This window comes from Rhinoderma darwinii, chromosome 1, assembly GCF_050947455.1.
Source record: "Rhinoderma darwinii isolate aRhiDar2 chromosome 1, aRhiDar2.hap1, whole genome shotgun sequence".
NCBI classification, from domain to species: domain Eukaryota; kingdom Metazoa; phylum Chordata; class Amphibia; order Anura; family Rhinodermatidae; genus Rhinoderma; species Rhinoderma darwinii.
In genome coordinates, this window is record NC_134687.1 from 47,208,814 (window position 1) to 47,234,493 (window position 25,680).

A 25,680-nucleotide genomic window follows, 5' to 3' on the forward strand; every position below is an offset into this window, starting at 1 on the left:
TCTATATTCTAAAGATATAGGATGAGGTTTGGTTAGGTATGTAAGTTTAATATTTAAAGTGGTTTTCCCATCAAGGACATTATGGCATATCCACAGGATATGTCATAAATGTCAGATAGATGCGGGTCCCACCTCTGGGTCCCACACCTATCTCTAGAACCGGGGCCCCAAAACCCCATTCTACCGCTTTGCGTTCCGGCTGTGATTTCCGACCATGAAGAAGAAATCAGCGCGGCTTGCTGAGCTAAGCTGTTTTCGTAAGTCCTATAGAACTGAATGGTAGTTACGGAAACAGCGTAGCTTGCATGCCATGGTGCTTCCATAACTGCCATTCACTGCAATGGGAGTTAAGGAAACAGTGTAGCTCAGCAAGCTACGCTGCTTTCTTCTTCATGGTCGGAAATCACAGCCGGAACACAAAGCGGTAGAATGGGTTTAGGGGGCCCCATTCTAGAGATAGGTGCGGGTCCCAGAGGTGGGACCTGCATCTATCTGACATTTATGATATATCCTTTGGATATGTCATAAATGTCCCTGATGGGAAAACCACTTTAATTACTTTCATATATGAAATTACATAGTGAACCACACTATTCTTATATGCCTTATTCCTTTCCTGGTAACATGTTCATAACATATAGTTCCTATAAAAAGTAATCACTCCCCCATGTGTAGCAACACTAGATCCTAATGGGCATATTTAGATATTTGTATACTGATCAGCTGAAAAAGACTCTTCAATGTAGACTGTTTCGATCTGTAAACATAGTAGTTATTAATTACAAAGCCAATCAGAACCCAACTCTGTACTGCCGAAAAGCAACAACTCCGAAAAAATTGCCGTCTGTTGTTTAGCTGAAAGCCTGGATCAGGTTTTAAGATTCTTTAAAGGGAACCTGTCACCAGCATTTCACCTATTGAACTTCACTTATCCCTCACTGGCCGCTGCTATCAAAACTTCATTACCGTTATCCCCTCTCCTAAACTCCTCCTCCGACTGTAAATAACGGTCTGCAAACATTTTGCGCCTTTTATTGTAATAATCCGGTGTCCCTTTGTGCGCACACACCAGAAAAGGACATCAATGCACAAGCACGGGATTTTGTGTGTGCTGGGGGAAGGCGAGGAGCTGTCCATCAAAAGTAAGGAGGCGAGGTAAACTCTCAAAGATTCGAGGAATGAAGATATGAATCTTTTCAAACAAGATATGAATCTTTTATGCTCATTTGCATAGGGTTATGGGAACCCTAAAAAACTGAATACTAAAGCTACAGAGACTACTTAGAAGATAATTATAGGTTATATAGAAATGATTTTTCACCCAGTTTCACCAGGTATTGCTGGTTTAATAGGTGAAATGCTGGTGACAGGTTCCCTTTAAGGGGTCAGACTTACGGAGTAGTCACCTGTAGATGGCACTAAAGAGAGACAGTTTTCTTCCTTCTGGAGGAGAGCAATTTTACAAACATTACCCACAAAGCGTGGCACCTACTAGTTGAATCTCCACAAGGAGAATGAATACTTTTGATGAGGAATTACTAAACAAGTAACTATTCATCCAGTATAACTATAAAAAACTGAAATTATCATTGGAACAGCCAATCGACTGTATAAGTCACATAGCATGTGCAACTAAAATGTTTTCAAAAGCTTGTAGAGTATGTATATATATATATATATATATATATATATATATATATATATATACAGACCTGTATCTGAATTATCCAACCGCTCCCGAGGCAGTTTCCCGGAAAGAAAATAACACAATGGAGCCAAAAGAATACTCAGACAAGGCTGCGAAAAAGTGACCGCTCAAGAATCGCCCTAGAAAGGATGGCCATCACGATAATTTCGACACTTATGAAAGAGCCACAAGATTCTAAGGCTGAGATAGGAGAGACAACTGCTACAACAAATGTGTAAGTTTTGAATTGTTTGCTGGATCAGAATAACATACTGTTCCACCTGTATACGAAATATGATAGAGTTATCAGTTTTGATTCCTACATAGCTGAGGTAACTTTCTTTTGACCGACCACTAAAATTAATAATAGGGTCTTGGTTTCATACCAAATGAGACCCATGTAGGTGCATTGAAACCAAATAAAGTCTTCATGAATATATTTAAAAAATAATAATTTTATTTCCACATCTTTAAAAACAACATAAATACACGATACTATAAAAAGTAAGAAGCAAAGATACCGTCAACACCAAAAAAGTACGATACTGCAATTGGCAATAAGTAATGCAAAGTAAGGCTATGTTCACACGGAGTATTTTGGGGGAGGAATATCTGCCTCAAAATTCCGTTTGGAACTTTGAGGCAGATATTCCTCTCCCTGCACGCCGATTTTCGCGGCAATTATCGCGCCGTTTTTCGCCCGCGGCCATTGAGCGCCGCGGGCATAAAACAGCGAGAAATACGCTTTCTCCTGCCTCCCATTGAAGTCAATGGGAGGTCGGAGGCGGAAGCGCCCGAAGATAGGGCATGTCGCTTCTTTTTCCCGCGAGGCAGTTTTACTGCTCGCGGGAAAAAGACGCCGACGCCTCCCATTGAAATCAATGGGAGGCGTTCTCGGGCCGTTTCTGCCGAGTTTTGCGACGCGGTTTCCGCGTCAAAAAACTCGGCAAAATACCCCGTGTGAACATAGCCTAAGGCTGGGTTCACACAGAGTTTTTTGCAGGCAGAAAATCTGCCTCAAAATTCCATTTGGAATTTTGAGGCAGATTTTGCTCTGCCTGATTACCGATTTTCACTGCGTTTTTAGGCCGCGGCCATTGAGAGCCACGGGCAAAAAACGCAGCGAAATATACTTTCTCTGCCTCCCATTGAGGTCAAACATTTAGCTACACTTTAAGTAAAACTGAGTATGAATATGTGGTGATAGTTTTGATTTTGGTATTACAATGACTTTGATAGAATTCTTTTTTTGGGTCTTGTCTCACCATTTACTTTTCAGTTGAAAAAGGCCCTACTAAGTAATACCTAAGAGCATACTAAGAGTACTTCAGAAAATATTTTATAATACTAGACTAACACTGCCGACATATACAATGGGCTTTTTTCACTTCTTAGCTTTTCCATTATTGTCTGCATCTCTTCATAGTGTAGGATGGTTTTCATAAAATTCTCTAAAATAGTGTAGATGTAGATTCCTGTGTAATCTAAAAACAATGATACATATTTTCTCGGCTTTGAACACTTGATTACGCAGGCTGACCACTCTTTAGGTAAACCTAGAGCTCTTAGTAAAAAAAAGTTTGGTGTCTTGGATACCTTTACTTAATAGATGGTCGGTTGTTGGTTTAGATTGTCCAGCCTTTGAAGTTCGCATTCTAGGTCATGTTGTATTTTATCCACACTTACATCTTTGAGAGGCTAGCTGAATAGGAATTTAATATATGCCTTCTGTGCTGTCCATATTTCCCCTTGGAAATAGCTGATAATACAAAAACATGGTCTGACCAGGCCAACGTATATGCCTACAAAAGAATAGGTATAGCACAAAGAGTTGGTGTTAATTATTATCATAGTAAATCTAGTGTAAGACCTTCGGCCTGTCAAGTAAAAATAATAGCCTCTAATGTATGCGCCCCTCCCTCAGCTGTCTGATAAACTGGTTTAGTTAAATGGGCATCTCAATTGAGTTTTCTCTAATTTTCATAAATTTGGAGAACAAGCTGTGGACCTGTCAAAGCTGAATGCCACTGTAGGGAAAGCATTAAAAAGGGAGAGCATTGAACAGTTCCTTAATTATTAGTCTAAACAGTGAAGACGGTTTGTAAGAAGGGAAGATATGAATGAAGTATTTATACCGCATGGGTCCGTGCATAGCATATGCTTATAAGTACAATAAAGTCACGTACCTTATCTCATCAAAGGGAAAGTGTTCTTGACAAAGATGGCTACCCCTAAGTGCATACATACTATAGAGGATATTTTTATGGAACCCCTGGAGAGACAGACCAGCCCAAATCATTTTAATGGTTGGTAGAACCTGTGCAGGGATCCCTTCTCCACAGGACCTACAATGTTACTAAACAAGGTTGTGGGGAATTAACCCAAAGATAATGGAAAGGAGATAGGAAACCAAGCATCAAGTCTTCCTTACCGTCAGCTGCGACCGCGGGACACTGAGGGTTTGTCGGCGTCTCCCTCCCAGGAGACGACAACACATGCAGCTGCACTCTCCTGCCTCTAGGGTGCATCTAGAACAAAATGTTCCCTAACCTATCCCCTTACATCCTGGACTATAAAAAGGGCTTTGCCCTTCCTCTCCTTGCCTGAGCATAGTTGTTGTCTTCCCATGTTAGTCTTGAAATAGTGCCTTAGTTGTCTCCTGCTCCCAGTGTTCCCGTATCCTACTTCCTGTAACCTGTATCCCGTAACTGTCCTTATTCCTGAGCTGAATTCTAGTGTTGGAGTCATAGTGTCATCTGCCACGTCCAGTGTCATCTGCCACGTCCGGTGTCATCTACCACGCCAAGCATCATCTGCACCAAGTGTCTGCTACATCACGTGTCTGCTTCTCCAGTATCTGCCAGATCATCTTCTCAGGTACTCTTACCCCAGAGACTGTTATTGACTATTGTTTGGCCAGCTGCTTCTTCGCTATGGCGGAGCGGCCTAGTGGGTCCACATACCCCACAGGCAGGACATTCCTATCCCAGGAGTTGAGGGATGTGGTTTCTTAACCAGCACCAGAAGGTAACCCCATTGAAATCTTTGATGTCATAAGCCCTCACTTATGTATGTCCCTGGTTACCGCTCTCCATTTTTTAAAAGTGTATGGACAAGTATCTATGAAAATTTGCAGCTTTAAAATTGCTAGAAAAATGTGGTTTCTGGAAGCCATACAAATTTAATTTTAGTTTAAATAGTAACATAGCTGCTTCACCATTGGTAGCAGTCCTGGTGCTGTGATAAGCAAAGATGGCTGAAACCTCAGTTAAACTATTACATAGGGCCTATATGGTCTCAACGATGGTCCATTCTTTCCAGTTTATATATAGATTTAGGTACTACCCCCCACATTTGGTGGTCGTGCCATGTAGAATTAAAAAATATATATTTTGGAAAACAATGTCCATTGTATTCTTGATGTTTTTATTATTTTTAATTTAGCATTAAAATAATGTAAATTATTTAAAGCTTTTTTTTCAATTAGATTTCAGATTACAGGTCACCCTGAGACAATGTGATCGTAGGAGTTTCGCTGCCAGGTTCCACCATTATCAGCCATCATCTTAAGGGAAGCTGTTGTATACATGTTAATTTTCCTTGTAGCGTGGCACATTAGTATATTCACAGTTTCTAATAGATGGCCCTCGGAGCGGTACACCAGACCTAAGAGTCAGGATCTGTGTTTTAGCTAATACAGGGGTTTGAGAGACTATAGTAGGTCAGATAGGGAAACAAACTACCTTATTTCAACATCTATGGTGTTTGGGGAAACGGATACATTGAATTTGAAGAAGAAAATCTGTTTTTGCGTCGCTATACTGTGTTTGATTAAAAAGGAAGAGAAATAGCTGTGATCATTACAAGATATGACAAAACAAAAAATGAGATTGCATACATGGCTTTATTCTTAAAACTAATTACCCAGCTGGAAAAAGATACCAAAAGATTTTTGCACAATATCATAATGAAGGAAACACATCTCAGACCTTACTATAATGGGCTATTACTTAATTAAAGTCTACTTTCCCTACTAAAAGCTTAAAGTGGTTGACCACTTTGGACAATCCTACTTGTTGGAAAGGTCCCTTGACAATAAGCTAATCCTAATTGATGTGTGATCTGTGGGGAAACCTGGCAAGTGTTCAATTTTTCTGCAGCGCCACCACAGGGGACATTAATCATTGCACTGTGCCAACAAAACAAAAAGTGGGTTGTCTGTGTGTCTCTTTCTCTGGAGGATCTGTCCTGTGCTACATTACAATTTGTTACTGATCTCCACCCTGGTCTCCAGTGTCCTTTGCGTAAAGTTTCAGGTTTTTTCACGGAAACAATAGCGTAGTCGACTACATTATTGTTTCCGTGAAAAAACTGAAACTTTACAGAATGGAAACAAACGGAAGCTATATTTTCCGTTCGGCTTTCCGTGCATCTGTTACTCTGACGGAATAGATGAACAGAAACCCCAATCGGAACCTGACGCTGATGTGAACAGGCCCTAACTAGTGAAATAGTTCAACTTGACACATTGTAATTACTAGCTAAAGAATCTCAAATTCAGTCAGTTTCCTGCTTATCTATAGTTATAGTTCCCTTTCTTCTATATTTTTTCATTACAACAAAAACAAGAAAACTATTTTATGATCAAATAAAAATGGAAAGAATATTATATTTATTAAGTCAATAACTTTTGTGTGTGGTAGAATCTCAGGATGAAGACAAGTGTTATAAAGTCATGTTCACGGCCTATTCCTTTCCCTTAATTAAGGAAATAACAGATATGTTCTGACAAAGAAAACTCCTGCACTGGGAACTGAATTGGTTTGCAGAAACATAATGCAGATAGAGATATGGGGTTAATATGTTCACATCCATCTGATACACCAGCGGAAGATATTACCCGATGACGAGCACAGTATTTTATCACTGTACAATTACAGCTCCCAGTAAACTCCACAGGAGTTTCTCAAAGAACAGATCTACATTGAAGGGTCCATGAACACAGCCTTGCCATGTAGAAGGACCCTGTATGGCGGCACACAGTCCATACAGGTTATTTATGGACGCTCCATGTGCCGCTGTATGGTGCATTCGTAGGGCACTATATACTTCTCTAGAGGCAAATATTCATTGCATGTACTGATCCATTCACAGTCTATGGGGCTGATGAAAAGAGTCGAGTGCTGCGTTTCCGTCAGTCGGATGGACTTTGAACAGAGTAAGACCGAGCATGCCTGTCCTCTGCTCCATTTAAACTCCTCCTAGCTGGCATCTTGCGACTTGGGGGAATGGGGGACCCGGACCGATCTAGCATTTTCACTTTTGCAGTGGATAGATGAAAAATGCTAAAGGATGAAATTTTATTGTTGGTGATTTAGTGCATTTTTTCAAGTACGGTACTTTTTAATTAAATTTTCTTCTACTTCGAGATCTTTTTGTGTTTTAAATAACATTTTTTATGAAATCTTTTTTTGGAGTACATATAGCATAGGGTTTAATTTACATAAAGTTAATTTTGAGCGGAATGCAAAACAAAACTAAAACTACTTTCACATCTTTCACGCTATAAATAACATGTCATCTTTAGGCTATGTTCACAGTTCACAGTTTTTTGCAGGCGGAATTTCTGACTCAAAATTCCGTTTGGAAGTTTGAGGCAGATTTTCCTCTCCCTGCACGCCGATTTTCGCTGCGTTTTTCGCCCACGGCATAAAACGCCGCAAAATACATATTCTCTTCCTCCCATTGATGTCAATGGGAGGTCAGAGGCGTAAACGCCCGAAGATAGGGCATGTTCCTTCTTTCACGGTTTTACCGCTCGCGGGAAAAAGACGCATCCGCCTCCCATTGAAATCAATGGGAGGCATTTTCGGTCCGTTTTTGACGAGTTTTGCGGCGCGGTTTCCGCGTCAAAAAACTCAGTGTGAACATAGCCTTATTGTATGGGTTGTTGAGATTATGGAGATGCAAAATAAATATATTTATAGTAGTTTTTCATGACATATTAGGGTATGTTCACATGGCTTATTTTCAGCCGTTTTTCGGTCCTTAAAAGCCCCGAAAAAAGGCTGAAAATACGGAAGCTGAACGCCTCCAAACATTTGCTCATTTCAATTGGAAAAACGGTGTTATGTCCCGACAGTGCATTTTTTTACGCGCCCGTTTGAAAACACGACACGTAAAAAACGGCCCATAAAAAGAAGTACATGTCACTACTTGAGTCGTTTTTGGAGCCATTTTTCATTGGGTTAATAGAAAAACAACTCGAAAAAACGGACGCAAAAAACTTCCCTTGAAAACAGCTCCGTATTTTACAGCTGTTTTTTGTTTAGCGTGTGAACATACCCATATGACTTTTATGTAATAATAGCTGTTTTTTCCTGTATATTGTTTTATTTTTTTCTTTATCTCTATGTATTCCAATTCATTATAGCCTGTGCATATAATAGTATATACAAAAGTATACCCAGAAATGCATTACCTCAGGACAGCCCTGGGGGGGGCCTTTATTAGGCCCAGGACTCATTATAAAATGATCATCCCAGCGATCGTAAATCAAAGGCTGATGGTAGGGTGACAAATCCTTTGTTGATAGTGCGATTAGTATGGATCAAAGCATTCAGTCTTTTTTGATCTGGGCCGTAGCTGCGGGGGGCACCTGTCAATCACAGCCACCCTCCGTGGGTGATCGCACAAGCACAGCTATGTCGCTGAGTATTAAGAAATTTACAGTGAAGAATGGGAAAGGGTTAAAAGTGCATAAAAGGAAAAAAAAACTTCCCACATTGGGACAAACCAAAAAGGCGCAACCTCTGAAAAGCAATATAAATTGGTCCATCCATAATCAAAATGCGATGCTGAAAGACCTCATAATGTCCTTGTATCAAGCTTACTTTTTAACTTTCCTTTGTGCAATAAATCCCATTCCCCAGCAGCAATTATTGAGGGGAATCTGTGCCGGAGCTATTAAGAAGCAGATGAGACCACTGTCCAATGATCTCTGTATGGTAGATTATATTATGTTCTTCATCTGGAAAACCTGATGGAAATGTTGCATTTTTAATGACTAATGAGATAATGTTTCCCAACAATATAATCTTATATTCTGTGCCTAACAAGAAATACATTCCCTCGGCACCTGAAGAATAAATATGTGTATGTATTTTTAGGTTTAGCTCGGAATTATAGTAAGCATGGGCGGTATATACAGGTGACTGAGTTGGATAAGATCTTCACATATTTTAACAGCGATGTCCCATATGATATCACATGGGGGCTATGCTGCAAACCGATAGGGACCAATAAAAAATTATAGGGAGGGCAAAAGAGCCAATTTGCTTTGCTCTGCCTGAACACATGGGGAACCTTGCAGCTGTTCAATCATTAACCTCTTACTACTCTAGACCAAAAGTCATTAACCTCTTACTACTCTAGACCAAAAGGGATGCTGACATTAACACCTATACCACTCTAATGAGATGAAAAGGAATGGCAAAATGAAAGGCAGGTGGCCAAGGATAGTAAAACAAATCCCAAAGAATTCTTAAAGTAGATAAATGCAAAAAAGCCAAGGTCTGAACATGTAGGACCTCTAGATAGTGGTAATGGGGAGTTGGTCACAGGGGATCAAGAGAAGGCAGAGTTACTAAATGGGTTCTTTAGCTCTGTATATACAACTGAAGAAAGAGCAGCTGATGTAGCCGCTGCCAGTGCTGTTAATATATCAGTTGATATACTGAATTGGATGAATGTAGATATGGTCCAAGCTAAATTAAATTAAATAAATGTGCACAAGGCCCCGGGACCAGATGGGATACACCCTAGAGTTCTTAATGAGCTTAGTTCAGTTATTTCTGTCCCCCTTTTCATAATATTCAGAGATTCTCTAGTGACTGGTATAGTGCCAAGGGACTGGCGCAGGGCAAATGTGGTGCCTATTTTCAAAAAGGGCTCTAGGTCTTCCCCGGGTAATTATAGACCAGTAAGCTTAACATCCATCGTGGGGAAAATGTTTGAGGGGCTATTGAGGGACTATATACAGGATTATGTGACAAAAAATAGTATTAGTAGTGACAGCCAGCACGGTTTTACTAAGGACAGAAGTTGTCAAACTAACCTAATCTGTTTTTATGAAGAGGTGAGCAGAAGCCTAGACAGAGGGGCCGCTGTGGATATAGTGTTTTTGGACTTTGCGCTGTCCCTCATAGACGTCTAATGGGTAAATTAAGGACTATATGTTTAGAAAATATAGTTTGTAATTGGATTGAGAATTGGCTCAAGGACCGTATCCAGAGAGTTGTGGTAAATGATTTCTACTCTGAATGGTCCCCAGTTATAAGTGGTGTACCCCAGGGTTCAGTGCTGGGACCACTAGTATTCAACTTATTTATTAATGATATAGAGGATGGGATTAATAGCACTATTTCTATTTTTGCAGATGACACCAAGCTATGTAATATAGTTCAGACTATGGAAGATGTTCGTGAATTGCAAGCGGATTTAAACAAACTAAGTGTTTGGGCATCCAGTTGGCAAATTAAGTTTAATGTAGATAAATCTAAAGTTATGCACCTGGGTACGAACAACCTGCATGCATCATATGTCCTAGGGGGAGCTACACTAGGCGAGTCACTTGTTGAGAAGGATCTGGGTGTACTTGTAAATCATAAATTAAATAACAGTATGCAGTGTCAATCAGCTGCTTCAAAGGCCAGCAGGATATTGTCGTGCATTAAAAGAGGCATGGACTCGCGGGACAGGGATGTAATATTGCAACTTTACAAAGCATTAGTGAGGCCTCATCTAGAATATGCAGTTCAGTTCTGGGCTCCAGTTCATAGAAAGGATGCCCTGGAGATGGAAAAAATACAAAGAAGAGCAACGAAGCTAATAAGGGGCATGAAGAATATAAGTTATGAGGAAAGATTTAAAGAATTAAACCTATTTAGCCTTGAAAAAAGACGACTAAGGGGGGACATGATTAATTTATATAAATATATTAATGGCACATACAAAAAATATGGTGAAATCTTGTTCCATGTAAAACCCCCTCAAATACATGGGGGCACTCCCTCCGTCTGGAGAAAAAAAGGTTCAGCCTGCAGAGGCGACAAGCCTTCTTTACTGTGAGAAGTGTGAATTTATGGAATAATCTACCGCAGGAGCTGGTCACAGCAGGGAAAGTGGATGGCTTTAAAAAAGGGTTAGATAATTTCCTAGAACAAAAAAGTATAAGCTCCTATGTGTAGCCATTTTTCCCTTCCCTTTTCCCTTCCCTTGGTTGAACTTGATGGACATGTCTTTTTTCAGCCGTACTAACTATGTAACTATGTAACTCTATGCCACCAAGGTTGCTGACGTTAACGCCTTCCCCCCTCTAGACGACCAGGGATGCTGATATTAACAATTTCACCACACTAGGCCACCAGGGATGCTGATATTAACACCTTCACCACACTAGGCCACCAGGGATGCTGATATTAACACCTTCATCACACTAGGCCACCAGGGATGTTGATATTAACATCTTCACTACTCTAGGCCACCAGGGATGCTGACATTAACATCTTCACCATACTGAACCTACCAGGGATGCTGACATTAACACCTCCACCACTCTAGGCCACCAAGGATGCTGACATTAAAACCTTCACCCCTCTAGGCGACCAGGGATACAGATATTAACACCTTCACCCCACTAGACCACCAGGGATGCTGAAATTAACACCTCCACCACTCTAGGCCACCAGGGACGCTGATATTAACACCTTTACCACACTAGACCACCAAGGATGCTGATATTAACACCATCACCACTCTGGGCGACCAGGGATGCTGACATTGACACCTTCACCACACTAGTCCATCAGGGATGCTGATATTAACATTAGACATCTTGTTGATTTAACCAATCAATCAAGATAAAAATCATTTATGGAGGGAAGAAGGAGAATACAATGACAATACTATACGAAATGGATACTATATGAAAAGCTAACATGCTAACTGGAATATCTTAAATAGTGACTTACATGAGGTAGCTGTACATAAGCCAATTATTGCAAGCAGGCGCACTTGCAATCTTAAAGATGAATTGGTCACAAGTACATTTTCAATCGATCGCTTAATATGGTTGAAAGAAGTATTCCAAAGGGAAATTTTAAATGTGGGTTGTGCAATTACTGGGATCAAATGATGAAAACCAACTATTTACAATTGGGTGGAAAATCTTGTAAAGTCAAAACTTTATAACATGTTGTACTGATTTTGTGTACTACGTTATATATTGCCCTTGTAAACGCTTCGAAATAGGGTAAACCATTAGATAATTTTTTAAAAGGTTTAGGGAACATCGCAGGTCCCCGGTGAAAGGGTTCTTTTGTGATGTGTCTCATGAAACACAGGGTAATCCTGAGTTACTAAGATTTGTAGGGTTTGAAAGGGTTAAACCTTTCCAGCAAGGTGGAGACAGACAAAATAATACTACAAAAAAGAAACTATATGGATCATAAATACGGCGGCCCTAGAAACAAATGATTTGAATGGATATTTTGTGTTTTTATTTAATGTGGTTTGCTGTGATTTGTAACTTTGTATAAAGTTTGCATTATGAGTATTTAAGGGAGTGACTTCAGTAATTACCCAGAGGGTTTTGAGAAAGCATAAAGAGGCATAAAACGGCTTTTGACACGGGTAAACTGTGCTCCAATCTCCTCATGTGTCTCATATTGCTGTGGAGATTAAAAAGCTACGAAAAGGGCGAGTGCCCTATTTTTTTCTTTTTATCTTTCAGGAACTTTTTATTTTTAAAGACTTTCTCTTTTTATTTGATTGCTGAGCACCATACTGACAGCCCTGCTACTCCTAACATAAGGACAAGTAATATATATATATATATATATATATATATACTATGCAAACCATACTTAACTATCTTTACTGTAACGGCTGCGGAACCCCGCCATTCATCTCAATCGGACGGCCGCGACTGCAGACTCCTGGAATCCTGCCAGCGTCTCCCTCCTAGGAGATGCTAGCTCGCACGGCTGTCCTACCCTGGACTGACTGCTAAGGTGCACACTAAAAGTTCCCTATCCAATCCCTATATCATCCTGGACTATATAAAGGGCTCCGACCTTTCATTCCTTGCCTGAGCGTTGTTGTTGTTGTTGTCTACCGATGTTCGTATTGCAAACGGTCCCTTAGTTGTATCCTGTTCCCTGTATACTGTTGCTGTATTGTTTCATGTACCTAAGCCTTTAGTCTTAGTTGTGTGTATCACCTGCCACGCCTGGTGTCATCTGACATGCCTGCTGCCATCTGCCACGCCTGCTGCCATCTGCTGTCATCTGCCACGTCTGCTGTCATCTGCCACGCCTGGTGTCATCTGCCACATCTGGTGTCATCCGCCACGTCTGGTGTCATCTGCCATGTCAAGCTCCATCCATGCAAAAGCCTCTGCTACTGTCTGGACTCTTACAGGTACTCTTCTGCTAAGGACTTTGCATAGACTTTATAGAGACTTCTATTTGGCCAGCTGCCACTCCACTACGGGGGAGCGGCCTAGTGGGTACACATACCCCTAGATATGTACTTGAGACCATCAGGGATTCATGCATTAACCCCTCCCCTGCTTTTAACCACAAGGGATTCTAAGCTCTTCACTGCTCTAGACCACCGGGATTGCGGAATTGACCCCTCCACTACCTAGGACGGATATGAAGGCTGGTTGGGAACAGAGAGAACCAAAAGGCGCTACATAGAGTCAGTATGTCAGATTAGCAATGGCTTTCTCTGTTAGGTATAGTAAAAGGAGGCTCAACTTCAGGGATTGTGCATGGATAGGCACAAACCAATTGCCAACCTTGTCGGAGAATGAATGCAGGTAGATAAAAACAATGGGAACCAGGTGAGATCCACTGTAAAAAAGTGACACCATCCAGGCGCAATACTTCCACGAGTCCAACACGTTTTTTAGAAAAAAATAAATATAATTTATTGTCTAAAACAATAGATCATAATAAAACATACATACAAAAGAGAGATAGAGGGTCTCTTGAGGTATAACTTGTTTTGGGGAAACAGAACCCCTTTATCAAGTAATCCTGAGACCATGAAGTGAACCCTCTATCTCTCTTTTGTATGTATGTTTTATTATGATCTATTGTGCAGACAATGATCTATTTTAGACAATAACTTATGTATATTTTTTTCCTCAAAAACGTGTTGGACTCGTGGAAGTATTGCGCCTGGATGGTGTCTCTTTTTTACAGTGGATCCCACCTGGTTCCCATTGTTTTTATCTACCCTCCACTACCTAAACCAGCAGGGAAGCTGGAATAAACCCTTTCACTACCCTAGACCCCAACGATATTATGTAGTAAACGGTTATACCCCGGGCCCATACCCCAAATCACACCCCTTATTTTTTCAGACATTATGTTTTGGTAGTAAATGTGGAAACCCTTCTTTTAAGGTAGTTTGCCTTCAATATACGACATCTGGTAAAGCATGTCATAGGGGTACGACAGAAAAATGGTATACCTTTATACGAAATCAGAGACATGTGGAGGTGCAGTGTAACCTCAGAGATTGAAATGGGTAGCCCAATAGGGCTCTGTTAAATGTCCGTATGCACAAGCCCTAAGTCTATGTCTACATGTAAATTAAGTAATGAAGGTTCCTGTAACTGTGGACCGACTTTTCAAGACAGTGAGGTTTAAGAGTAATATTGCTGTTACTATCAATAGCACCTTTATCATGCTGGAGCTGTTCATGTGTGACAGCTGGAAAGGTAGGGAAGGTGTTTGCCAGCATTGTTCTTCAGCTATTGATGTTGTAATTGGCACTCCTTGTGTTTTTACACTTCGTAGATTAGTTTTATTAGTTAGATACTCATAAAATAAGTCAAACATCATTAAACTGAGCACATTTATTGGAACTTGAAATCCATGTATTATAATGAGTACATGTGATGGACAACACAGCCTGTTAATTCTGTAGTATTAGTATTAAAAAATAAGTCATTTGAAAATAAATTACATATTTTGTTACAGTAAAAGTAAATATAAATGTGCAACCTAATGTACTCTAATACTGATTCAAAAATACTAATCATACTCAGTAAGCAAATAAATTAAAGATAACATGCAGAGAACTTCTCCATCTAAATTTATTTGTACCAAAAAAATCTGAATATCGTGGAAGTTAAAGGGGTTTTCCGGTTTGGAAAACCCATTTTCAAATATACTTTAACCGAATTCTGAATAAATAGATGAAGGTCTCCTCTTCAGGATCCTTATCTATTAGCCAAACTAGAGAGTTGCTAAGACCCAGCATGTCCCTCATTGTATGGCCTGCAATTGACTTCAATAGAAACTGTAATGCTTTATTTCTCCTGTGGTGGCACTGCAGGTAAAATGAACACTTGCATATTACAGTTGATGGCTGGGAGCTCCAACAGCGGGACAACCTGTAATCAGCTAATCTCTCCGGGGGACCATTCTAACCCAAAGGGATTGCAGATTATGTTATGATGTCCTTACTCCTTGTCTGTCAATAGCTGAGATTCTGTTTTTGATTTTTATTTTAATAATTCACTAAAAATAATAATTAGATTTAGTTGTTACGTAGTTGTCTAGCTAAAAAACGTCAATTCGTCGTGTCAGTTTTCAGTTAGTCAGCGTCCATCTGTCGCGTCAGTTAGTCAGCGTCAATCCGTTGTGTCAGTTGTCAGTGTCAATCCGTAGTGTCCGTGTTAGTCCATTGTGTGACTTGTCAGTTAGTCAGCGTCAATCCGTCACTGTCAGTCACGTCACTTGTCAGTTAGTCAGCGTCAATCCGCCACTTGTCAGTTTGTCAGCGTCAGTGTCAGTTAGAAGGTGCAGTAAGTGTTAATAAGTGTTATAAAAAATAAATAAATTGTGTTTGTCCGTGTTAGTGTGAATTAAAAAACAAAAACAAATTTAGTGTGCCTAATGAAGGACCCCAGGTCCGCCATCTTTGTGCTCCTATTAAGCCCTACCTCTGGCAGGGCTTAATAGAAGCCTGTTAGAAAGGCGATATGCTGCAATACATTAGAATTGCAGTATATAGTGCAAACGATTGCTGGTTAAAGTCCTCTAGAGGGACTAATAAAAAAAGTAAAAATCATTTGAATAAAGTTTCTTTTTATGTACAAAAAAATAAAATATTAAAAGTTAAAAAAACAAAACATTTTCCCATTTTCCCCCTAAAGCATTGTAAAAAAATAAATGAATAAACATAATTGGTATCGCCGCATCCGTAAAAGTCTGAGCTATTACAATATATCATTATTTAACCCGCACTGTGTGCGTCGTAAAAAAAAAATGTATTGAAACCAGAATCGCTATTTTTTGGTCACTCTCCCACCAAAAAGGGAATAAAAAGTGATCAAAACCTCGCATGTACTCCAAAATTGTAGCATTTAAAAACTACAGCTTATCCTGCAAAAAATAAGCCCTCATTTTGCTTAATCGATGAAAAAAAAAAAGTTATGGCTCTAAGAATTTGGCGACACAAAATTAATTTTATTTTTTACAGTTAGTTTTTTCCTTGTAAAAGTAACGAAATATAGAAAACAAATATATAAATTGGTATTACCGTAATCGTATTGACTCGCAAAATAAAGTTAACATGTCGTCTTAATTGTACGGTGAATTCTGTAAAAAATAAGTGCAAAAAACAATGGAGAAATCGCCGTTTTTTTCATTTTCTACCCTACAAATAATTTTTTTCCCTGTTTCCTAGTACATTATATGGCATAATAAATGGAGCTACAAAAAACTACAACTCGTCCTGCAAAAATCAAACCCTCATATGACTATATCGTTGGCAAAATGAAAAAGTTATGGCTTTTGGAGTGTGGGGAGGAAAAAATTTCATTGGAAATCTGAAAAATGGCTGCGGCGGGAAGGGGTTAAGGGCTAAATGATTTGGTACATATTACATACGTAGTCCTGTGTATCCTAATTGAACACCTTTTATAGTCCATGCTTATACTGGTGCGATGTTATGCGACTGAAAATCTGGAATGCGAACGACATTGCTATGGGTAAGAGTCTGTAATTCTCAAAACGGGTCAGCGTCATTCAAGGTTGGCAACAATATTTTAAATGAGAGTTAGTATGGAATTTTAATTCAAAGTGGTGCCCGATTTTGTCAACAATATTTTTTTGAAATAACCTTATATAAGAGACTGTAACTGTCAGGCAGTGGATTCCTGGAAGCTGGATTAGCACTTTGTTGAATGCATGGGTGGAGGGAGCAATTCGATAACCGCTACATCATTGCATTTCGTGTGTCAGCCTGCGTGAGGCCTAGGTTACACGCAACTTGTGGTCACCCGTGATTTGCAGTAAAATCATAGGACTATCGTAACCTGACCATATGGCATGACCTGGCCTTTTATATGGCGTGTCTTTGTGACGGTGTCAAATAATCGGTTGTGATCTCCAGAAGACAACTTCCTTGAGAAGACCACCCCTTTATCTAGACCAGATTTTCTATGACAAATCAGTTCCATGATATACTATGTACACTTGTCATTTTCTTTGAGAGGTCTCCCTCTAGAAGATATTTTTTCAATGCAATTTTGGGTGGTTGATTCAAATGCTTTTGCTGTATATTTAAAAAATATATATAAAAACACCCTAAAAAATGAAAGGCTAAAATGAAAACAAAAGAGAAAAGTCAAAAACTACAACAAGTAAATACAGCCTAAATAATTGATTGATTGGTCTAAATTCAAACTCATCAGAGGATATAGGATACCAGTCAGTGTTTGTGGTATATTTGACGGCGGGATTAGTGCAGACTGTATCGATGCCAAAATTATCGGAACCCTGACGGAACACCATTAAAGCCAAAGGGGGCTGTGAGGATTCAAAAATGATTCCGGCATAGCAGTCATGGCTTCTTTATAAACTGAAATGGAAGCCACGATGCTAGTGTGAACATGGAATTCTGAAATTCTTAAAGTATATTTACTATAGATGGATGGATGAATTAATGCCAACATAGGCAAACTACTACATTTTATGTATATATATATATATATATATATATATATATATATATATATATATATATATATATATATATATATATATATACATATATATATATATATATATATATATATATGTATATATATATATATATATATATATATATGTATATATATATATACACAGACGCATACACATACATATGCATATATATACAGTGAAGGAAATAAGTATTTGATCCCTTGCTGATTTTGTAAGTTTGCCCACTGTCAAAGACATGAACAGTCTAGAATTTTTAGGCTAGGTTAATTTTACCAGTGAGAGATAGATTATATTTAAAAAAAAAAGAAAATCACATAGTCACAATTATATATATTTATTTGCATTGTGCACAGAGAAATAAGTATTTGATCCCCTACCAACCATTAAGAGTTCAGCCTCCTCCAGACCAGTTACACGCTCCAAATCAACTTGGTGCCTGCATTAAAGACAGCTGTCTTAAATGGTTACCTGTATAAAAGACTCCTGTCCACAGACTCAATTAATCAGTCTGACTCTAACCTTTACAACATGGGCAAGACCAAAGAGCTTTCTAAGGATGTCAGGGACAAGATCATAGACCTGCACAAGGCTGGAATGGGCTACAAAACCATAAGTAAGACGCTGGGTGAGAAGGAGACTGTTGGTGCAATAGTAAGAAAATGGAAGACATACAAAATGACTGTCAATCGACATCGATCTGGGGCTCCATGCAAAATCTCACCTCGTGGGGTATCCTTGATCCTGAGGAAGGTGAGAGCTCAGCCGAAAACTACACGGGGGGAACTTGTTAATGATCTCAATGCAGCTGGGACCACAGTCACCAAGAAAACCATTGGTAACACATTACGCCGTAATGGATTAAAATCCTGCAGTGCCCGTCTGAAGTTTGCAAATGAACATCTGGATGATTCTGAGAGTGATTGGGAGAAGGTGCTGTGGTCAGATGAGACTAAAATTTAGCTCTTTGGCATTAACTCAACTCGCCGTGTTTGGAGGAAGAGAAATGCTGCCTATGACCCCAAGAACACCGTCCCCACTGTCAAGCATGGAGGTGGAAACATTATGTTTTGGGGGTGTTTATCTGCTAAGGGCACAGGACTACTTCACCGCATCAATGGGAGAATGGATGGAGCCATGTACCATCAAATCCTGAGTGACAACCTCCTTCCCTCCACCAGGACATTAAAAATGGCTCGTGGCTGGGTCTTCCAGCACGATAATGACCCGAAGCATACAGCCAAGGCAACAAAGGAGTTGCTCAAAAAGAAGCACATTAAGGTCATGGAGTGGCCTAGCCAGTCTCCAGACCTTAATCCCATTGAAAACTTATGGAAGGAGCTGAAGATCCGAGTTGCCAAGCGACAGCCTCGAAATCTTAATGATTTACAGATGATCTGCAAAGAGGAGTGGGCCAAAATTCCATCTAACATGTGTGCAAACCTCATCATCAACTACAAAAAACGTCTGACTGCTGTGCTTGCCAACAAGGGTTTGGCCACCAAGTATTAAGTCTTGTTTGCCAAAGGGATCAAATACTTATTTCTCTGTGCACAATGCAAATAAATATATATAATTTTGTCAATGTGATTTTCTGTTTTGTTTTTTTATATAATCTCTCACTGGTAAAATTAACCTAGCCTAAAAATTCTAGACTGTTCATGTCTTTGACAGTGGGCAAACTTACAAAATCAGCAAGGGATCAAATTCTTATTTCCTTCACTGTATATATATATATATATATATTTATTTTTTTTGATCAAAATGTGCACTAAGAACCTCCCTATTTGTAGGTAGATTGAGCTTTAGTGCATATCTATTTATATTTAGTGGTTTAGGTGTCATTAGTGTTGCAGGGTGCTGTCGCCATTTTTTTTATATCTGCTGTATATCTGCAGTCATAGGTGTTCTTGCACCTGCGTATTTTGTATCATTTAGTTGGAATGTGCTGTTCAATTTTTGTTGTGTTTATGGTATCCATATATGTGGGGTTAGTGACTGCCTCCACTTGTTGTTCTTGCACTCCTCCCACTCTGCCCTGGGTGATTTTAATCAGTTCAATGCTGGATCCTACCATCCCCAGGTATATATGTAGGCTTAGTCCCAGTTCTGGGTGTATGTGCAGCGTAGGTTCCCACCTTACAGAGGTCGCCTTGTCGTGGCAGGTGGGCTAACACTTTTTGATCAAAATGTGCACTAAGAACCTCCCTATTTGTAGGTAGATTTAGCTTTAGTGCATATCTATTTATATTTAGTGGTTTAGGTGGCATTAGTGTTGCAGGGTGCTGTCGCCATTTTTTTTATATCTGCTATATATATATATATATATATATATATATATGTATACTGTATATTACTATTTAATTTGGAATAATATAAATCTCAAAAGGTATTTTTGTACGTCTAATTTAATGACTTGATTATATTATTATCTAATATAGTCAAACTTTTACAGTTATGTTAAATCTCTGTTGGAGAGGTGAACCATAGGGTATTCAACAAAACCACATTTGTATTGAGTTGAATAGGACTTGAATTTTGTTCCACAATTCAAAACTTGTGGCTTGTTATACAGAAGGAAATCATTTATTTTGTATAGGTACACATAATAATCACTTTATGTATAGTGGAAAATATAATACTCATGTGAATCATTCCTGCCTTGGCAAAAGGCCTGGAGGCTCACAATAAGTCCATTAATATATAAAGCTGACAGTGCAGTATATACAGCCATAAAATATATTTATTAAAAAAATTGCATTTCTATATAAATTTGGTAAAACTGTTCTTAATATTCTACATCTTAAAATGTTCCTATGATTTGACTATGTGTAATAAGAAATATAAAAATTATATTTAGAGTAATTCAGAAATAAAAAAAATAAAAAATCTACTTTATTTTTATTTTTATTTAGTCTATTTCATGTTTTTAAATTGACATCACAACTAAAATGGTAAGAAAAATAAAACAATAGAATAAAAATATTTTTTAAAAGAAAGTTTATACAATGTAACTAAAATTAATAGTTTATGAAAAAATAACTATTATTTATTTGTTTCCTTTTAATTCTCCATAATACTAGAAATATTAAGCTTATATCCAGAAGGTTTGATCAAGGTTCAGGTATGTACATTTGACCATGATGACAATTTGACAGAATATTCTGACTTACTGTATCTCTTTGGTCCATCTTCTAAACAAAATGACAGTGTTAATGTAGCATCATCTTCAAAAAATTCTGTAGTAAAGGCATCCCACCAAAGATTGTCACTATCCTAGAAGAAAACAGAAATATGTATCATTATATGGATTCCCAAAAACTTAGTGTCTACTCCAGCCATTTGCTAGTATTTATTAATATTATTCATCATTGTGGCTTTTCTGAGCTACCCATAAAATAAAATAAAAAGCAACACCGAATGGGTCAGGCTCCATATATGGTGGGCAGAAAAATCGGGATTTGTGGCACAGAATTCTACTGATATTCTAAGAAAAAAGAACATACACAACTTTTTGAAACATCCCATTAATCCCTTCCTGCCCTATGATATACAATTACGTCATGGAAGCTGTGCCTGCGCCATGTCTTGTTAGTGCTGGCTGAATTATACAGCCAGTGGTGTGACTTGAAGCTTATTGGCCCAAATGCTAAATTTGTAACAGAGCCCCCAGCTGCCATTTGACATTTATAATACTGGCGCCTTCTACTGACAGAGTTGCATATAGGCCCATTCAGGGACTTTGGCCCAGGTACAACAGCTACCTTTGCACCACCTATAGCTATACCCCTATATATAGTTGACACCTCGCTCAGACTGTCGGGATCAGAGATAACAATCCTATGCGGCATCTAATTAGTTAGACAGAAGGAGGGGTTACCATCTGTCAGCCATACATACATATGCCCTAACATCTAGCAAAACGAAAAGACAACCAAACACAATCAAAGGCATGTGGAGCAGGGCCGCACCGTCCATAATTATAGATGAGCATCTCGTCTCAGGCGGCGGCCTGCTGCCTCTCTTATGGGGCGCCACTGAAACCGCCACTCCCTCCTGCACTATAATTGTACCTGCATCTATAGAACGCAGATACAATTACATACATATGCGCTGCATAAGCGCTGAATGGCTGTGCACGGAACAGTGCCTTTTAATAATGCAAGTGGCGTGATGACGTCCTCACGCCGCTTGCGTTGTTGAATAGCAGGGCAAGGCACCCTGCCAATCAGTGGTTTTCAGCGATGCAAGCGGTGCAAGGATGTCTTTTTTTTCTGTTAATGGGGCACTTATCTACAGGGGGGTATATGTGGAGTACTAACTACAGGTGGGCTATATGTAGGGCACTATCTACAGTGGGGGGGCTATATGTGGTTCACTTTCCACATTGGGGCTATATGTGGTTCACTAAATACAGGGGGCTATATATGGGGCACTATCTACAGGGGGGCTATATGTGGGGCACTATCTACAGGGGGCTATATGTGGGGCACTATCTATGGGGCACTATCTACAGGGGGCTGTATGTGGGGCACTATCTACAGGGGCTACTATCTACAGAGGATCTATGTAGGGCACTATCTACAGGGGGCTCTATGGGGGGCACTATATACAGGGGTATCTATAGGGGGAACTATCTACAGGGGGCTCTATGGGGGGCACTATCTAGAGGGGGCTCTATGTGGGGCACTATCTACAGAGTAAGCTATATGTGGTTCACTTTTTACAGGGGTTCTATATGTAGTTCACTAACTACAGTGGGGCTATATATGGGGCACTATCTACCAGGGGCTATATGTGAGGAACTATCTACGGGGGTTATATGTAAGTCACTATCTACAGGCTTGTACTGAGCTTGGTTCTGGTACTGTATATATGTATGAACTTGGTTCTGTAATTATATGGGATATATTTATAATAACAAAATTACAGGGCAGATGGAATTGTTTTCAATGCATTGTATATTTAATGGGAACCTGTCAGGTAGTTTTAACCCCTTGAACCGCCACCATGCAGTAATACATGACCTGACAATATTTCCAGACATTTCCTTGTATGTTTTTTTCAGATGCAGCAAAATCTAAAAAATCTACTTTTAAAGTGGCACACGCTATATGCTAATTACTCATTAGAGGGTCATGGGGTGGTGCCGCTATCCTGCCTATCACATAGTCCTGCCTCCAAACCCAACTTTCCATGCTTGATTGTCATCCACCTGGCTGTTATATATCACTACCAGTCTCCTTCAACTTTCTCGGATGCGCCATTGCCTTGTACTACTTGGGAGCACACCGTGCAGTGAGGTTTACTCTGCCCGGCTTCAGGGGAGTACAAGGCAATGGCACATCCGCAAGAGTTGGAGGAGGCTGATAGTAATGTAGCACAGCCAGGGGGATATCAATCAAATCTGGGGGGTGCCATTTACTTTTTCGCCTTAGGCAGCAGAAAAGCTAGAATCGGCCCTGATATGGAGGAACAGCAAGGGACCATACTACAGCACTGTACAATTCAGAGGTTGTATGGAGTTGTAATTTGGCTGTGTGCATGATACTGTAGGGACCCTCAATAAACACTGGGCTGTCTGTTCTACAAAGTATGGGCAGGGATCACATCACAGGGCGGCACTTACAAAGGGGCACTCTTCCCTTTGTATCTCCCTCCCTATGCCATGCTCATTGCTGTTAATGATGTTAAACCATGGAGATCAGAGATTTCTCTGATCCTCGCAGTTAGAGCGGCCATTATAACATATAATACATTCAGAGCGTACATTGTATAATAGAATTCCTTTGCATTTAGATAAGTAAATCCTTAGTGATCCTGATTATAAGGCTTTATTTCAAAGACAACCAAACAATGCTAAATATACTGTTTGTATCAACTCATCAATATTAGTTGTTTTTATATGATAAAGATGGGAGACACAAGAGATTAGTTAAAAGGGAGCAGTGTCATTTAGGGAAAAACATATTTCAAAAAGAGCAAAAAAAGAAAGTTTAAACGTCTCAACTTTTTCTGATAGCTGAGAGAATAAATGGAGCTTATTAAAAATACACTTTCCAGTAACGGTCACGTCAGGATTTTTTACATTTTATTTTACTTTTCTATTTGAACATAAACTACACAAATAATATAATTAAACCTCTCAGTTGTTACTTCTGACTTTTACTAAGCAGGACAAAAGCAGAGAACCTTATGTAAAAAAGTGAACACAAAATTGCTTTTTTGGCAAAGATTCTAAAGTCCAACTTAGCGGAAAATTTAATTCAAAAGATCTGCTCAGCTAGAAATGCAGAAATCAGTACTGGAGAAAAAGTGCTTCGTTTCTCTATAAGGAGAAAAAAAAAGAAACAAAAGATTAAAAACTGAAATTCGAGAACTGCCCTAGGCAGGTTTAAGTTATGGACTGACAGGTAGTGTGGAGTTCTACCAGACTAATTATTTTCCTATTCAACAGTAATGAGAAATTGCCATGGCAACTAAGTTCTCCCCTGGCAGACGGTATATGCACGCCACACACAGAGTCACGTGAAGGGAACAAGTAATACGGAGCATATACACACAATGTTGACTCATTTTCTTTATGATGCTCCCCACTTACATGAGGTAATTGACCCAATATGGATAATGGGAACAAGAAGACCATAAAACACCGCACATGATGCCTAATACTGAAACATTATAAGGAATGCATTAAACATCATGCTGCTATCTAAAACATACTAATATGTGGCAATATTAGTTATCGTCTACATATATGAGGCATGATAAAGTCTTGGAGGATTAGTAACTAATTTGGTTAATTGGTTTTCATTAGACATGAATTGTAAATAATGAAAGTCAGTTAAATCGTGAAAGGGAATGTGTCATCAGAAAATGACACATTATTTCAATCAGGTTTTTATTCAAAATATTTTTTTTCTATTATGTTAATATCCACATAAAATTATTATTTTTTTAAATATTTCAGTTTCCACACTAGTCACTTGAACACACACAATAGAGTAACATTTCCTTTTTTTTGCAGGTCAATTTTCAGCTTTGCTGTGTAGACTGAGACATGTTAGTAGAGCCATTATCATTAGGGTTTTATGACAGATGACAATGCTATTGTTCAGTCTAGGCTTAGATAACAACACTATGCTCACAGATAAGGCTCTGTATGCAGCTCCTTTGTCACACCCTGGTCCTTGTACGCCAAATCTTCCTGCAAACTGTATTATTCTATAGACACCTTTCTGTCCATTAAGGAGGTTGTTCATGATAAGAAAAACATATCTACTTTCTTCAAAAGACAGTGCCACACCTATCCACAGGTTGTGCCAGGAATTGCAGCTCAGCTCCATTGAGGTGAATAGGGCTGAGCTGCAATACCACACACAGCCTGTGAACAGGTTTGGCGCTGTGTCTGGAAGAAAGCAGACATGTTTTCCCAATCCTGGACAACCCCTTTAAATCCTATTCATTGCAGCTGCCATACAGCACACACATCCTGCTATACTGTGCATTTAGAGAATGCAGGATTTAAGTATAAGGCATCAATATAGTGGCTCTTAGGGAAATTTTTAAAAATTAAATATTACATCTAAACATAAATAACAGTTACATTTCTCATCTAACTACCTAATTTTAATGTAACTAAAATTAAGTACAACCTCTTTTGAAATTTATATCAACAAGTCATATTATTAGTTCATCTTAGTTGTCTCATCATTATTTCCCCCCTTTTTCCGGTGTATAATTTTTTCCCTTTTCTGGCTGTATATTTTTTTTATCAGTAAAGTCAAATAAATTATTTCTAACATTATAAATGTTCTAATATTCATTACATTATTATTAGGCAAATGTGATGGAGGAAACAATTACTACAAGTCAATTTCAAATCCACATGACTTATGGGCATGTCTTCTGATCCGGTCTTCAGGA

General features: G+C 39.0%; 1 protein-coding gene across 5 annotated transcripts in view; it reads right to left on the reverse strand.

Moving 5' to 3' along the window:
- Positions 1 to 25,680, reverse strand: part of LDB2 (LIM domain binding 2) — a 318,333-nt gene that overhangs the window by 197,755 nt on the left and 94,898 nt on the right. For all 5 annotated transcript variants that reach the window (XM_075858397.1, XM_075858403.1, XM_075858390.1 and 2 more), the window contains exon 2: positions 20,928 to 21,030. In XM_075858397.1, coding sequence (XP_075714512.1) covers positions 20,928 to 21,030 — 103 coding nt within the window. The remainder of the gene's footprint in view (positions 1 to 20,927; positions 21,031 to 25,680) is intronic.